The sequence below is a fragment of the Antechinus flavipes genome, chromosome 4, assembly GCF_016432865.1.
Source record: "Antechinus flavipes isolate AdamAnt ecotype Samford, QLD, Australia chromosome 4, AdamAnt_v2, whole genome shotgun sequence".
Classification (NCBI taxonomy): Eukaryota; Metazoa; Chordata; class Mammalia; order Dasyuromorphia; family Dasyuridae; genus Antechinus; species Antechinus flavipes.
This window is the reverse complement of record NC_067401.1, coordinates 391,326,560-391,344,896: the sequence shown is the minus strand read 5'-3', so window position 1 is coordinate 391,344,896 and position 18,337 is coordinate 391,326,560. Positions and strand designations below refer to the sequence as shown.

Genomic DNA, 18,337 nt, shown 5'->3' with positions numbered 1-18,337 from the left:
GTTTTGAACTCTAGGCTTTCCTAACTTTTAGACTTCTGAAACTGAATGCCTTGTAGACATCTTAAACTCACCATGCCCCAAATTGAACTTTTTTTTTTCTTTCTCTCCAACCTCCTCCCTCTTCCTAAGTTTTCTTATTATTGTCGAGGGTACCATTATCTTGTTAGTCACCTAGACTCACTACCTGATTGCTATCCTTTATTCCTTTCATTAGCCACATCCAATCTGTTGCCAAGGTTTTTTGATTTGACATTCAAATATACCCTCTTCTCTCCTCTAACCACACTTTCACCCTGATCCAGGCTTTCATTATTTCAAGCTCAAATTATTGCAATGGTTGTTTAATCTATCTCCCTGCCTCAAGTCCCTCCCTTCTACAGTACTTTTCTCCACTCAACTGTCAAATTGTTCTTTCTAAAGCACAGGTCTGACAATATCATCATTCTGATTCCTTATTGCCAAAAGGATTGAACATACAAAACTGTTTGGCTTTGAAAGCTTCTCATAATTTGGTTCATTCCTACCTTTACTCTTTTTTGCCCTTTCTCCTATCCACATGCTTTGTGATCCTGTTATTTGCCTCCTTTCTCTTCCTCGAATATGACATTCTCTCTCACTATACTAAACATTTCCACTGGCTGTCCCCCAGGCTCTCTCACATTATTTCTAGCATCAAGCTTTCCTGACTTCCTTCAAGTCTCAGCTAAAGTCCCACCCTCTGCCAGAAATCTTCCTGTCTTCCTTAATCTATTGATTTTCTTCAGAAGCTACCTTCCTAATTATTTTGTTTATCTTCTTTGTATATTAGTATTTGCTTGTTGTCTCTCTCCTTAGAATGAGCTGTTTTAAGCTTTCCTTTGTATATCCAGTATTTAGCTTAGTTCTTGGCACATACTAGGTGCTTAATAAATCTTAATTGACTAACTGATATGATAAGCTAATTTGTTTTTGATAATCATCAGAAAATAAAGCAATCTATATAAATAGAACAATAGTTTTGCTTAGTAGATTAAAGTGCTAGATTTAAATTGGGAGGGGCAGACCTAAAAAGGTCAGTATTTTTTTACTTCAAGTTCAATACTGGGATGGAATAAAGAACTTTCAAACCTTTCAGCAGTTGAGAAGTAAAACTTTATTTATTTATTTATTTATTAAATTAAAAAAAATTTTTTTTTGCTTTTATTTATAAGATATATGCATTGACAGTTGCAAAACCTTTTGTTTCAATTTTCCCCCTCCTTCCTCCCACTCCCTCCCCCGATGGCAGGTTGACTAATACATGTCAAATATGTTAAAGTATAAGTTAAATACAATATATGTATACATGTCCATACAGTTATTTTGCTATACAAAAAAAAAATTGTACTTTAAAATAATGTACAATTAACCTGTGAAGGAAATCAAAAATGCAGGCAGACAAAAATAGAGGGATTGGGAATTCTATGTAGTGGTTCATAGTCACCTCCCAGAGTTCTTTCGCTGGGTGTAGCTTGTTCAATTCATTACTGCTCTATTGGAACTGATTTGGTTCATTTCATTGCTGAAGATGGCCACATCCAATAGAATTGATCATCATATAGTATTGTTGTTGAAGTATATAATGATCTCCTGGCCCTGTTCATTTCACTCAGCATCAGTTCGTGTAAGTCTCTCCAGGCCTTTCTGAAATTGTCCTACTGGTCAGTGAAATTTTATTTAATGACATAATAGAAAAGAATATTTAACAAGGATACTCCACCAATTAGGCTGGGTAGGTCTTCACTTTCCAATCATAGACAATTTATTTCCACTGATAGCACTATTTGTCCAAACCTAATGCTATAACTATTTGGGTAGTCCATTGGGTGGACTACCTCCAGGAGCTAATTGCCCCTAAGCCAAACTGGTAATAGATGTGGGAATTTATGGGGGTTCATGTAATTCCAATCTATCACATCAGTTTCATTTAGAACTTCATTCGCCCTTATAGATCTCTATTAGTGAGTTGGCTTTATGGTGATTCAACTTTAACTAAACTTTGTAAAATCTTGTGAGTAAATCCTCAAAAAACTTCCTAAGCTGATAGAACTAGGGTATGGAGAGAGTCTCTTCATTGGTACAATTAGATCCCATCTCAAGAGCCTCTGCTTCAATGAATTATGAAATTACTATTTGAACTTCTCATGCACCTTCCTTAGTCCCTTGATAAAGAAAGTCTGCCCATCTCTCCTTTATCAGTGGAGAAAATTAATGTCTTCTGATCGGCAGGAATAGAATAAATTTAAGACTTTCTTACCACTGCTGAGAGTTCCAAGTCTCTTCCTCCCTTCTGCTTCCACTTTCCTATATTGTGGTTCTGATTTTAGTAGAGTGCAGTGAAACATCTGGATTGGAGGCTATACTTCCATCCCTAGACTGTGTTCTATTAGTACCTACTTTCATTGGCAGAACCCCCTTTACTTGTTCCATTAGCTACCTCTCCATTTTCATTGCATCCTGCTTAAGAGTTTAATTGTTGAATACAATGATGAAGTTTACTTTTAGTTGATTAGACTGGCAGTTCAATATCTGCAGAAGAGTCAATCTCAAGAAGGGAATCTTAGACTTGGTCTTTTTTTTTTTATCCTTCCTGTAGCCTTCTTAGTTAATAATTCTACAGGATGAGGGAAAGAGACTCTTATCCTCTTCAATTGAGGACACTCTACTTAAACCACCAGAAAACCCTGCAAGCTACAGTGTGAGATCCTGTGTTTGCATCATCCTGCTGTCCATATTTGTCATCCTCTTTCTTCAATTCAATTGTAAATGAACAGTGAAAATTTTGTCCTAATTAGCAGGTAAAACAATAACACAAGTGAGTCTGGCTCAAGCCTGAATCCTGTTAGTACAGATTAAATGTTGGGATAAAATGAGGTCCTCATAAGTTATATTCAACAGATAACAATTCCATTTTATTTAACCATATCTTAGGAAAAAAGATTCTCTAGCACTTAACTTGGATAGATATCCCCTATCCCTAGCTCATCTACCTATGGAAAGTCTTTGCATGTTTGCCGAGTCTGTAGTAGTGGACCTTTTTAGTCCTATATGTGATCAGGAAGTCACAACAATAAAACTTGAGGCCACCAAGAAGCTATGTGTGGTTTGAGTTTTAACATGCTCTCTTCCACTCCCATCAAGTCAGAGGGACAGTTTTGTTGCCTTGTGGGAGGAAGTAATTAGGTGAACACCTGTTGTGGGGGGAGGTCAGATGGGAAGTGTAAGAGGAAAGAGAATAACATTTGTATAAAACATACCATGTGCCAGGCACTGTGCTAAGTGCTTTACACATATTGTGTCATTTGATTCTCATAACAACTCTGTGAGATTGGTGGACAAACCCTGGTAGGCTTGTCAGCTAAGTCAACTAGCTTAATTAGAATTAATTAATAATCTATTGCATTCCTGGTACTGTGTTAAAATACAAGAATAAAGTTGAAAACAATCCTAATATTCCATATATAGTGCTTACTAGTTAGCTGATTATGTACAAGACACTCTTCGTGAGGCTCAGTTTTCTCATCTGTAAATCAGAGATAAACATATTTATCTGGTGTATCTCACAGGATTGTGGAATTCAGATGAGGTAGTATATGTAAAATGCTTTGCAGACCTTAAATTCACAAGGAAATGTTCATTTTTAGTTAAAGCACCAAGTATATAACTTGATTGCACTCCCTTATCTCCATCTCTTAGAGCCTCTAGCTTCCTTCAAAATTCAATTCAAATACCATTTTCTATATGAGACTTTTTTTTCCTGATCTCTCTAGGTGCTAATGTCTCACTCCTAAAAATTGTTCTCTATTTTCTTTGGATACTTCTTGACTCTTTAACCCAACTCTATCATTAGCATAGAATTTGTGGTCCACAATTCTGTTGAGTCCCATTTCTAGGAAGTCAAGGGCCTATAGGATAGGTCTGTGTTCTATGATCAGTCATTTAGTAGTCACACAAACCTATCCTGGTTCTCAGCTTTTTATCTTCATCTTTCAAATAAGAATAATACTGAGAATTTTCTGGGATTCTGACAGAATTTATCAGAAATGTTGTCTGTAGCAAAAGAAGCATTATTTAGGGAGTTACAAAAAAAAAAAAAAAAAGATTGTCCTTTCTTTAGAGAAAAAGGATCTCTTTAAAAGGGCCTCTTAATTCATTTCAGAAACAAAAAATGGCTAGAAATAAGGAAGTAAGATGTCACTGCACTGACTTTGAACGAGTCTCAACTTCCTGGAAACAGGACTCTACAATATTTTTTTGAGAAGTAGGTAAAACTGAATCTGACATCACTACCTAGTAGTGCCTGTAGCTAGCAAGTGGTTAGTGGAAGGGTTACAGAGGAAATTGCTCTCTGACTGATAAGACAACCCAGCAGAGTATGCGCTCTCAGTTATTTTATTTTTGATTCTGTTTTACGGAGAAATACTTTTTTTCCCCCTCAAGTAATAACAATTATTTTCCTTTTCAGAAGGACGGATGCTGTTTCATTAGGATACAGTTGATCCCCAGACATAATCATGTTTTTGTGGCTTAAACTCTTGACATTTGGCTTTGCGTTTCTGGACACTGATATCTTTGTCACAGGTATGTGCTTGGTTCTTCATGGTTTCTTATTTGAAATTTTATTTTAGAAGAATTTTTCTAAGATGACCATAACTAATACTGAAAGAAAAGATTGCAGTGAGTGTCAATGTAGACTTGGTAACTTGGAAATATGCTTTGCAGAAATGCCAAAGTTCCCTTAGATAATATGGAGGTGCAACTTGAGTGACAGATTACAATGCTTCCTTACACTGGAAAAGAGTATGTCTTCTTTTTGGAAAAAAATCATAATAAAAAGAAAAACAGTGTCTTTTTCAATTTTTACCTATTGCTCAGGGCTCTAAAAAAAGCAATACATTTCTTTAAGAAGAAATAAAATTTTTAAACTTTTTTCCAACCTGTCAGATTTTATGTTTTATTATTTTTTAAATGAGAAAATCAGGATTTTAAAAAAATATCTACAATATTTTTAACATCCTGCTTTTTTGAAGCTATACAGAAGGGCTTTGGTGGCATGTAAGCCACTCCCTGTTCTCAGCCCACAAATTTGCTTCCTCAAATTTTGATGACTACTCTTAGCATTTTGCTGAATTCCAAATTTATATGATGATGTGGAATCATATGTTAGGGTTAACCTTCTTTTGATTCCTATGACTAAAAAAGTTTTCGCATCCAGGTTTTAGTCTCACTGGAGAGTCATGGATGCACTTGAGTGCTCTTTTTCTGCCTTGGCAACCAAGGAGCCAACACCCTTCCTGGGTATATTCATGAATTTTAGATGTCTGACTTGAAAAGCTGAGGAGATGAGTCTTAAGAAAACATAAAACTAACTTTTCACAGAAGTATTTTATGCAATTTTTGGCTTATTGTGTTTTCAGAAAGAGTTTTAATTCAATTACCTGATTTGGTTTGAGATCCCAATTTGTTGAAGGACTATGTAGTGAATATTTGATAGCATTTTCCATTCTACTACATCTCTATTGATCACAAAGATAGTGAAAATCATCTGGATTTAAGACTTCTTTGGATATGTGTATGACTTGCTTAATATTAACTTTGCAGAGTGACTCTAAATACTTAATATGAAGTTGATATTTTTGGGAGCTTTCTAATAAACTAAATGGAGTGAATTGTTTGTATTTTCTTATTCTGTTTTCATTTTGAAACCTTTCTATTCTCTGCTGATCTCCTTTCTTCAAGAGAGGCAGGTTAGCAGCTACCTCCTGAGCCTATGCCATTGTGAAGTTCTACTTTTGCTAACACAAGGGAGTAGATGAGGAGGGGAGCCTGGAATGGAGTTTTTCTTCCAATGATAGATGTTGTTGCTCTCCCCTATGTGTTTGGTCAGCAGTGTCTCTTGGTTTGGAATAGCTATTTATATGCTTACTATCTCTATCAAGTAAGGAGTCTTATTGAGCAGCAAAAATCAGGACAGTAGCAGTTTGGATTCCAACGTACTTTCAATGAAAGAGAAAATATATTGCACCTTTTTTGCTAGCTTTAAATCATAGCACATTTTCATTTCTATCAAGTTTGTTCTTATAGTCTTGCAAATAGAGGTATTTTATTGGAATATTAAAGAAAATTTCATTTTTAAAAGATATTACTTTTATAGTCATATTTCATGTGAAAATGGGTTCAATTTTTAGAGAAGCTACATTAATAAGGTCATAATATTATTAGTGGTAGATAACAGAATATTTGATATATTTTAAATTATTAAAAATCAAGAACTTGGTCCTTTTGTCTTTGGAAAGGCCTAGTAGAGAGCCTTGCTTATACTAAACAATCAAATATTTTTCAAGGAATAAATGAATAGTTAGTGAAATATATATATATATATGATTATGTAATATGTATAAAATGCATACAACAATGAATATTACATATGACACATTTATTTATATAATATGTTTATAACATTGGGATGAATGAAGTATTATTGTAAACATATAGCACCATAAAAATTATGTGGTATTTAATGATCTAAGTGCAGAATTTAGCTAATTACTCTATATAGAGTATTTCTGTACATGGCACTGATAACATAGGGAGTTTATGCATTTTGCAATATCTCAGACATAAAGAATCTTCATAATGAAATGTTATGAATGAAATGTGTATTATTTCAATAACATTTTGCTTGTTAAAATTGATCAGTATTTGAAAAAAGAGTTAAAGAAAGAGGAACATTCTGAAAATAGTGAATTTAGAGGTATAAATCACAATATAAGAGAAAATGTTTAAAAGAAATGATTAAATAAGGAGTTGTCCAATAATGAAAGTGTGGCAGAAGGTAACAGTGAAGAACCATTTATAACTTTCAGAAAGTATTGCGATGTACTCACTTAAGGCTGATCCTTGTAGAAGTAATTTTTGATTTTGGTTGTGAAGATAATAGGAAAATTGAATTTGCTTTACAGAATGCTTTAAGCTGATTTTGCTAAAAATAAATGATTATTTAAGATGGTTATATCTGTAACTTATCTAACATGTATATGAAGAATATTCTTTTTCAAAAACAATATTAGTGCTTCAATAGCCATATTTTTCTATTATACCAGTTTTGAGGTCAAATGATTTCTTTATCCTGACATGAATACTTGATCTCTACACTTTATAAGACATAAGGATTTTTTATGATCTTAAGTAATTCCTGCCTTCAAAGAATTTTCCTTCCTTCCTTCCTTTCCTCCCCATGTCCCTTTTCTGCCTTTCATCACATTATTTGGATGACATGCTGATTCTGAAAAGTTCCAAGATTTTAGTTTTGTCTCTATGGATAGAAGCCATATACTCTTTGGGAGGACAACTGGATTAATTAATTTCAATATGTAGAAGAACAGAAAATAGTCAAAATGTTAAAAATGGATAAAAATGTTTTTGATTGCAAACACAAGAGAGACAGATGACAAAAATCTGCATAAAAAGGTGCCTACTGGGCATGGAAAAAGTGATTTTTATCTAGTTCAGGGAAAGTCTCAGGAAATATTAATGGTCATGTCTTTTGCATACACATACTTCTCTCTGAACATTCTCTTTCTTTTCCCTGGGGAAGAAAGTACAACTAACCATGGTTGCAAAATTTCTGGACAACTTGTTGAAAAGAATTTAGTTTTGAGAGTGGAGTTAATAGGACTTCTTTAGAAGATGCTAATGGAGACAAGGTCCATTTATATGTGACATAAAAAAAAATCTTGTCAAATAGGAACATGAAGGATATTCTTGCCTATGGTAATGTTGTTGTAGTGAATTAAGCAATTTTTTTTCATCCTAAAGCATTTTTGCAGACTAATCATTAGTGAATTATTAAAGCTAGAAGGAATTAGAGATGACCTTACCTAATTCCCTCTTTATATAGATAAGTACTTTAACATTTGAAATGTTCAGGGTAGTGATCTATCCAGTTGTAATTGAATATACTTGCAAGCAAAGATGGTACAATATGGTGAAAGGCAGTGGCATTCATTTCTAACTGTACTTTCCTCTTGGAACAGATATTTGCCTTATCAATTTGTGATGGTCATATGCTGCTATGATTTCTTGTCCCAATGAGCTTTTGTCAGTGTTTCCTCTCCTGGGTCTATTTATAGCATTTGACATAGTGAACCATTCCTTTTTTCAAAAATCCTTAGTTTATTTTTTAAGATTTTCCATAGTTTCACTTCAAATTGCCTTTCACATATATTTCACAACTTTCCTATGTAAAAACTCATCTTTTCCATCAATTCCTTCCAATATCTCATGAATATTATTATATCTATATCTTAGCTCTTGTCCTTCTTCTTGCCTAAAAAAACCCTTTGCAATTTTCTGAATCTTCCTATCCTTTAAGGACCAGCTCAAATTCAACCTTTTCTCTATTGCTATTCTCAATACTCTTACTTATAAGAAACTCTCTGGCATTCCATGAACCCCTCATTTATGCTACTCATTTGTCATGTATTTTTAATTATAATTTTTATGGATCTATGTCATCTTAAATACAAGGCAAGTTTCTTGAAGGCTAGGATTTTATCTTTTTTCATATACCTCACAGAATCTAACAAGTACCTAATTTATTAGTTGACAAATTCAATTACAAAATTAAAAAAATGTGTGGGGAAAAGAAACACTAAAGGTTGATCTCCCTTTTCCCATTCTTTCCATTTGTTTATTCCTGTTCTAAGGTTCGAGTCAAGTCATCTATTAAGGGCAAGATTTTTCTGACATCACTGGAGGCTTTCAACCAAAATGGGAGTAAGGGTACAAGTTGGATTAGGTGACCTCTAAGGTTCCTTCAAAATCTGATATTTTGTAATTGTCAGGTCTCAGTGTAAGGAGGTCTTCATCTAAAATATTATTGTATATTTTATTAATTTAAACTTATTATATAGTACCTTGTATGATAGATAATTTGTTTTTACATATTTATCATATTTCCTCATTTAATAAAATTTATTATATATTTATTATCAAAGTTATTATATATATTTATTGATCGACTCTGTCACAACTTCCTGAGGGCATATAGCTCATTATATTTCCAAAGTCAAGAATAATACCTTATATTTACATGAAATATTGAACAAATGTTTGTGAAGAGGACAGAAGAGAAAAAGATGGATGTAGAGGAGAAGAGAAAAGGGAATAAAAAAGTAATATACAAAGAAGGATTTAAAGAAAAGGAGATTGAGAAAATATACAAAAATGATACATTTTTAACCTTGGACTAATATAGAATAGAAAACACTCTATAATTACTCTCTGAAAAACACAGGTCCATAGGAGACCCAGAGGATAAAACACTGGATTTGGAATGAAAAGGACCTGAGTTTAAACCAGCTTTAAACACTTATTAGCTGTGTGATCCATAAACAAAACAAACTATCAAACAAACAACCCTCCTCTCCAAATCCAAAAAACCCAAACCCTCTGATTTAGTTTCTTCATCTTTAAAATGGTGATAATAATGATAGAACCTAATCCTCAGGGTCACTGTGAGCATAAGGTGAGATAATATTTAGTGCTTAGCAAATCTTTAAACACTATATCAATTTTATTAGTCCTATTTAAAGAGTTTCCTGAGACATTGAGAAGTTAGTGACTTACCAGAATTAGAGTCAGTAAGTACTGAAGAAAGCGCTTGAACATAGTTTTCTTACCTCTTGAAGCAAATTCTTTATTTGCTATCCTAAATTGTCTCTTAGCAACATATTTCTCCAAAAATCTCCAGATTTTTCAGATTTTATCCATTTTTCTCCTTTCCCTTCCTATTCTTTTTACTACTCTCCTTCCCCTTTGGGAAAATCTTCATTTATTGATGGTTATGTTTTTAGATACTAACTTAAAGCTTCCTTAGTATTATGAAGCATATGCATATCAATAAAATTCATTCAATTTATTTTGCTGTTGAGACCATTGAAATAGTGCTGTTTTGTTCCATTTTATAGATGAATAAGAGAGGAAAAGATGTGCCCAGTAGAAGCAAATGAGTGGTATGCTTTGTACATTGTATGCAACCTATTTTATGAACACAAGACACAGACAGAAGGATCTGAAAGACAATTTCTAAGTGGATGATGCATTAAGAAATACCAAGTTGATGGAGGGGAAAATGAGAAATTGGCATAATCAGATTTAGCATTTAAAAGGACATTATAACTCATCTTGTCTTTCATTTTGCTAGTGAAGAAATTAAATGGGAAGGAATTACTTTGCTTAAAGTGATCATAAAATCAAATTTTTAACTAATTAAAAAAAACAATAGTAGCAAATCTATCTTTTAACTGTTAGTTTTGGCTAACTGGTTATTGAATATGGCTTTTCTCTTGCAGAGAAAAAACAAAAACCAAAAGATAACCAACCAAACAACAACAAAAAAAAAACCCCAGTATCCTCACACTAGCCAGTCATCATGTCAACTCATGAAATTAGTCACAGAGGAACCAGACCAGAGAGTATAGATAATTTAGTCTGCTCTTATTACTACAATTACAGTCAGCACTTTAAAAGGTGGGGAGAAACAGTGAAACATTTGCCATTACTCTCATTTTTTTCATTTTTAAATTAAATAAAAGAAAGAAAAGCTCAGTTTGGAACTCACTTGTTATTGTCTTAATTATAATTTATTCATTTAAAAATATTTATTATTAATAATGAGGATGAGAAAAGGAGGATTATTTTATATTCTTTCATTGTGGTATGGTAAAAACAGCACTAAACTTGGATAAATGCTGAATGCAATTTTGTGGGCTTCAAGTTCAAATCTTGACTCTGTTATTTTCTACCTGTGTAATGTGGACAAGTCAATTTATTTCTCTTAGTCTGAGTTTCCTCCTTTGTAAAACGAGAGGATTAAAATAGATGATCTCTAATTTCCTTTTTAGATTTGTAATCCTGAATTTGAAATACCATAAAAACTTAAAGCTGAATTCAACTTTAGGTACACAAATTATCATCATTCTACTGAACCTTAAATGATAACTGATTTTTGCCTTTTTTTTTTTTTTTTTACTGAAAGGGATTGGTGGTGAGAGAAGTATTCTGTGAGAGTCTATAAAAACAATATGCACATCTGAATCTGTTAAACCTTACATTCTTGCTTGATATATTTTATCCTTGACCTTGCAACATGCAATTCACCTACAGATGTGACTAGGACAAGTTTGCTGATGTGCACTGTTTGCTTGTATTTGTGCTGACTTATTCAACTAGAAAATCAAATCAAATCCCATCAAAGCTGTTCTTGGGATGTTATGCCACAGATATCATCTTGGAAGAGTAAAAAACAAAAATATTGTCAAAAGAATTCAAAGTTTCCTTAGGAAATTTTTATCACAGGGAGAAAAAGTTAAATATCATTGACCTTTTATTTGGAGGGTTAATGCTCTGGCTGCAGCTGCAAGGAGCTAAACATCTGTGACTGAAAGAAATAAGAATATGGCTTACATTTGCAACTGATAAGCCCCTTAAAAGGCAGCATCAGCACCTTTTTCAAAGATCTCAAAACCTCAAGTGAAGGTCTAACGTCAAAACTATTTGTGTCTCGTACTGACAGAATACGACCATGAAACATAAGCTTTTTTCCAAACTTGAGTTATAACAGTTTATAGTTAAAAAAAACAAAAACAAAAACAAAAACAAAAAAAAACAAAAAAAAAACCTTGGAATGACTTTTGCAGGGTCTTTTGTTGAGATAAAGATTGAATTTTATGCTAGTCATCAATTGCTCTCCCAGTTATCTGTAGATTTGCAAACCAGTCAATCTCAATGGTGCTTCTGGAATTGATAACCTTTCCCAATATCTTTTCTTTCCCTTTTCTTTCTCCTGTTTCTCTATCTCTCTGTCTCTCTCTGTCTCTGTCTCTGTCTTTCTCTCTCTCTGTCTCTCTGTCTTTCTTTTTTCTGTCTCTGTCTCTCCTCTCTTCTTATTTCTCCTCTTTCAAAGAATAGGGAAGAAACCTGGACTTATAGTTGAGAGACTCTAATATCTAGGGTTTTTTTTTTTTAACTTTGCCACTAATTAGCTATAAATAATTTCACCTCTATAGTCCCCACTTTCTCACCTCAACTGTACAAGATTAAGATAATCTCTATTTCTAGTCCTTTTGTTTTGTGCATTTATAATACTATTTTGAGTTAAAGCTAAGATGATGAACTTTTAAAGGAATAAATATAAAATATTACATTTTAGGGTGCAAAAAATCAACTCCATAAGTAACAATTAGAGAAGAAATAGCTGGAAGCAGTTTATTGTGAAACCATCTGGAATACTGAATAGTTTACAAGCCCAGTATGAATCAACAGGGTAGTCTGGAAGCCAAAAAATATGTTCTTAGACTGAATTAAAACTGATCATCTGGATTCCAAGCCTATATTGATGGTGTGACTCTAGGAAAATCACTTAACCTCTTTTTGTCGTGATATGTCTCTAAGACATATAAATTCCAGAGCAGTTGTATATTTGCGTTGGTGGAGGGAGTCTCTGTACTGGAACTTCCCTGTACATAAGTCACAAGCTCAGACCAACATAATGATAATAATAATTACTTCACTTTATATAGCACTTTAAGTTTTATTTACTTAAATAAATAAAAGCCCTCACAAAAGCCCTGTGAGATAGACAATATAAATAATACTATCTTCAATTTGAAGAATAGGAAGCTTTGCAGGGTTGTGACTTGTGTATGGTCACATATAGAGTAAGACAATTTTAAAACTCCAAGTCCAGAGATTTATCCATTATACCATATAGTTCTTCAAACACCCTTGTGCTATTCATTGAAGAGAAATATATTTCTCAAGACTAGGGAGGATCAGTTAGTCCCAAAGCTAAGAAAATATCAAGAACGTTCAGTTCTGGTGTCCATATTGAGGTAGGACATCCAGAAGAGGACAATTGGGATAGTGACTTTAGCTCCTGTAAGGGATGATTGGAGAAACTATGGATCCTTAACAAGGAGAATAGAAGACTTGAGGAGGGTGGGGAAAAATGTTCAATATTTTAAAATTTTAAAAACTGTCATTTTAAAAAATTGAAGAGTGATTAGATTCATTGTTTGGCTTCAGAAGATAAAAATCACAGAGCAAAGTGACAAATTTATATTTGAAAGGAAAAACTCAGGTTGAACTGAGGAAGTTGTGAGATCCCTCTCATTGGAGATATTCAGGCAAAGACATATCTATTTGCTAAGTATGTCACAGAAGAGAGTCTTCTCTAGTTATGTTTTGGATGAGATGACCTTATTAAATATATCACCCTGTGTAAATCACTTAATCTTTTTTTTAACCTTTTTCTTCCTCTGTTTCGTCTTCTATGTTGTTGTCTAATCATTTCAGTCATGTCTGACCCTTCCTGACCCCATTTAGAGTTTTCTTGGAAAAGAAATTGAAGTGATTTGCCATTTCTTTCTGTTGCACATTTTGCAGATGAGGAAACTGAGGCAAACAGGATTAAATGACTTGCCCAGGTTCAGCTAGCTATTAAAAATCTGAAGCTAGATTTGAACTCGGGAAGATGAGCCTTCCTAAGTACTGGCCTGGCACTCTGTCCACTCTGCCACCTAACTTCCCTTCCTTTTCTATAAAATGGGTTTAAGGATTGCATCTACCTCACTATCTCACAATGCTTTGCAAGCTTTGTAGCAATGTGTTATTACCATCATCATCATTATGACCTTTGGGCTCTGAATTTCTGTACTTCTGTGATGCTATAGATTGCATAAATGACAGATCAGGCCCAATGGGACAGATAAACAAGCTCATCTTTATATAAGGATGAAAAGAGATTAGGAAAATTAATTGTGGCATTGTGAGAATCTGTACTCATGCCCCAAAAGGCCGATTCAAACAAATGAAGAGGTGTTTTAAAATGTTGCTTGTTGTTTTTATTGTTGATTTTTAGTGATGTTTTCTTTTGTTATGCCTTTGATCCACTATCCAAATGTTTATCCTCTGTACTGTTAGTGACAGAATCATTTTTTCTTCTTCTACACACTTCGTTTCACACAGCAGATTTCTGATTAATTCCCCTATGTCAATACAGCCTCAGTTGACTCGGTTGCTTAGATTTCTAATGGATGATCAATGGAAGGACTTCTCTTGCAATCTTCTTGCTCATGATCTTTTACACACTTTAGAGAATAATGTGTTTAGGCTAATTTGATACCCTGCTCTTTTTCACAAGGAGGCAAGTGGGAAACTGTGCCGGTATTTGTCTTTTGAACTAACTACTCTTTCCTGTTTTGAACCCAGTATAAAATGGTAGCTGTACCACACTTCCTTGCAAGCTCAACAGATCTCTCCCCTGTATGTACCCTAGCCACTCGAACTTTCTTTCCAACAGGGTTCAATCAGTCTTAAAGAAAAATATCTCTGGTCCTCTTCCCACTCTGTGGTTTATTTAAATACCCGGGTGGAAGTGTTGTTTCCATTCTGCACTACTTTTTTTTGGCTCTGGCATCCCTAACTTGGTAGAAGTGACCCAGAGGGTAAGGCTCCACTTAAGCTTCCTTTTATATCAAATTCTCACAATATAGTATTGTTGTTAAAATACTTGCAAATAGAAATAGGAATACGCCTTAGGAATTCTACTCGCTATTTTTTTGTTAATCATCTCTTAGTCAATTCTCTCTTAGTCAATGATTTTACTACCTTTTTCACACTGCAGGTGGGAGCCACTAGGCTTCAATTTCTCCATTGGGTTTTATTGTTCTCCTAACCTCCTCAGCTTCTAATTTTCCTCGTCTCTGATTTTAAGACTTGGAGAGAAGGATTACTGAGCACCAGCATGGGATCATTCTAGACTAGTGTTACTTTGAATTTTGAAAAGGGCCACTAGACAAATCAGAGAACCTTGAGGACATATTATACTTGAATTTCAGCATTTTACATTTTGACAAACTTTCTCATAATAGCTTCATATAGAGAGACAGATTTAGAAAGAGCTGAGCTCCAGTTTGACTTTTGACATATAATGACTGTGTGACCCTAGCCTAGGCACTTGTTGCTCTAGGAAATTCTCTGTGATTCTAAATTTCAAAAATTGTGCTTTACTTGAATTGGGAAAATGAATTATCTCAATTTTCTGTGATTCTAAATTTCAAAATTGTGCTTTACTTGAATTAGGAAAACGAATTATCTCATTTTATATTCTTTATGCCATTGACATTGCAGGTCTAGTGCCCATCCCTATCACTATGTGTCTTAGATCTGGTGTGTTTGTACAGCAATTACTTAGATACAATCGCTATCTAGAATAGTCCCAAGCCCACAGGAGCTGTCTTATGAGTGGTTGTAGACTGGATGTTGACAATGGGATAATGTGACAAATTTCCTGTAATGTCCAGGCTAGCTTTCTTGAGGATCTCTGGACAGGCCTGAGTCTTAGCAGGAGAGTCACCACGAGGATGGTCAGGATAGTCTGGAGTCTGAACTCGAGCTCACACACACTTGAGTCTCTTATTTCAAGTCCTCTCAGCCCTGATATACCTTAGTACAATTACATCACTGCAGCACACTGAGCATGTGTCAACTGTAGAATCATTGTATCACCTACTAAGTACTAAGTATACATGAATTAGAGAACCATTATCTCATCAATCAATCAATGCTGTAGGTATCTTTGCTTCAAATATACTTTTCTCAGAGTTCTGGCCCTCTACAATTTCCTATATAATTTATTTAAAAAATTCAATGCAACCAGAATTTTTTAGGTGTCTAATATGTGCAAGATTGCTAAGGCTATAGAGATAAAATGAAAGAATACAAAAATCTCAGAACTAGAGGACTGAAATCTAGAGCTTATAAAGGACTCTAGCAGCTATCCATTCTAAACTATGCATCTAATGGTGTTCTACTATAACATAACTAAATGGTCATCTAGCCTCTACTGAAGTCCTCTGGGAAGGGAGAACCTACCATCCATTCAGGTAGCATATACTACTTATAGACAGCTCTAATTATTGGGAAATTTTTTCCTGACACCAATTCTATAATGGTCCCTTTCCAACTCTGTCTAATATCCCTAATTCTACCCAATGGCAGAATGACCAATAGATAAAAGAGAGCAAACCTAACCACCTATTCTCCATTCAACTACTGGAATACAGCTATCATATCTCAGCGGGGGTCTTCTTTTCTACAGAATAATATTTTTCTAGATTCCCATATGCAATGGTCAAGGTCCTTAACCATTCTGAACCCAGAGGAAGGCTCGTCTGGACATTTACCACCTATTCATGTCTGTCTAAAACCACAGTACTCAGAAATGAATACAATACTGCACAAGCAGTATGATGGGGGTGGAATGGTATGGAACTATTATCTCCCTTCTGAAAGTAATGACTCTCAATGCTATACAAAATTACATTAGATTTTTTTCCCCTTAACTGTCACAATGACACTACTGGCCTTCACTTAACTTGAAGTCCATTATAACTTCCAAATCTTTTGATATTGAATTTTTTGTTCCTGGGGAAAGGATTTGACATTTATCTCTATTGAGTTTCATTTTCTTACATTTTGCTCATTTCTCTTACCTTTTGGATTCTTAACTCATCAAATGTAAAAAGACAGTAAAAACTCCGCACATACCCAATGCTGATGAAATAACAAGTTCATATATGTGTGTATATATCCACACATGCATATATTGTGTGTATATACACATATGAATATATTTTATACACACATATATAAATTACCAGAATTAGGGACAGCAACTTATAAAGAGCAGGCCCTGGAGGCAAGAAAACATTGGTATAAATATATTAGACACATATCAGGTTGTGATGTTGGGTAAAACACAATCTCTTGGAACATAATCTCTTGGTTCCCTAATGTTTTAGGCAATCTAAGATCTCTTTCTCTGTCTTTCTTTCTGTGTCTCTATGTCTCTGTCTCTCTCTGTCTCTCTTTCTCTCTTTCTTTTTCTCTGTCTGTCTGTATTTCTGTCTCTCTAACTATACCATCTATCTATCCATCTATCTTTCTAGTATTTGTGTGTGAAATAGTACAGAGCTAGGTAGTTCTGTGATTTTACTGGCATAATAGAAACTCACTCTCAGTTTACCAAAAAGTTCTACATTGTACTCTCCCACTTTCCTTTGGGAAAAAAAAGGTAATATTTATAGAATATAGGAAAAGCAGAGGGATCAAGAGCTAGCCATCTCAGAAGAAGAAAGTCAAGAGCAAGGGAGAAGGACATGATTCCTTTCTTCATCTGGATCAATGATTTAATGAATGATGGGAAGTTGTATTATGAAAACTATAGCCAGAGGTAAACTGACAAATCCTAGTAACTTTTAGTCTTAAAGAATTGTCAGGGGATCCAATACGTGCTTATGTCCACCTAGTTAATATGTATTAGAAGCAACACTTAAAACCAGATTTTTTTTTTAAATTCCAAAGCCAGTACTCCATGAGTAGCTCATCACTTTTCATTATCATTCTTCTCTAGCAACCCCCTTCCAACTTCTTCTATCTGTTCCATAACAAATTGATCCAATTTTATTTGTTCCATAGATTCGGACAAAAATTAGATTACATTTTTGATGACTTCTGGTGAACTCTAAATCAAACTAAACTCATTCAAAGCAAAGTATAAAAGGGGAATTGATTACATAAAGAAAGGAATTCTTTTGCTTTGAAGTAAGTAAAACAATTGAATTGTTTTTGAGGTGATACAAAACGAAAGCCTGCAATGATAGCTCAAATACACTAGATTTGATTCTGATTAAGTAGAGAGAGTAATTTGACCTTTATTAATCATTTTGATCACAGAAAATACAAAGGTTTTGATTTGGTTCTCAGAAATATAGATACCAGATATTTTTTCCTAAACTATTCAAATTAACTTTTAGAAGAATCATATGAAAGTATCATTCAGTGTATCTATTAAATACTAAACAGACCATGTTTCTATGTCTTGAGAGTCCACAGTGAATGATTTAATCATCTGGTGAATTTGAGAAATGTAGTCTGACAATCTAGATTCTTAGTTCATTCTTAACCCTTTATACCCCTCCTCCCACAAGCTTGGTATTATATTTTAAGTGTTACATAAATATAAAACTAATATGACTTCTACTACTGTAATAATAAGGTATTGGAAATTCAAGGGCAAAACAAAAGGAGGAATTATAAGAATTCCTCTCCATTCATACCCTGAGAAAACCTAAATTTGTAGATTTTAAATGATAAATAAACTATTTGTAATAATAACTGCACTGATTATAATTGTTTACTTTTATAATTGAATTTTTTTTTCTTTTTGACAATATCTTCTCTCACCAATCTC

General features: G+C 33.9%; 1 protein-coding gene across 4 annotated transcripts in view; it reads left to right on the top strand.

The window, feature by feature from the left end:
- Positions 1-4,329: 4,329 nt before the first annotated feature.
- The window catches only part of PTPRC (protein tyrosine phosphatase receptor type C), a 134,119-nt gene continuing 120,111 nt past the window's right edge, over positions 4,330-18,337 (top strand). For 3 of the 4 annotated variants that reach the window (XM_051998703.1, XM_051998702.1, XM_051998701.1), the window contains exon 1: positions 4,433-4,599. In XM_051998703.1, the coding sequence (XP_051854663.1) occupies positions 4,533-4,599 (67 nt within the window). In that variant the 5' untranslated portion in view covers positions 4,433-4,532. Of the gene's footprint in view, positions 4,392-4,432; positions 4,600-18,337 lie in introns of those variants that run through there. The other variant, XM_051998700.1, reaches the window with a different exon arrangement.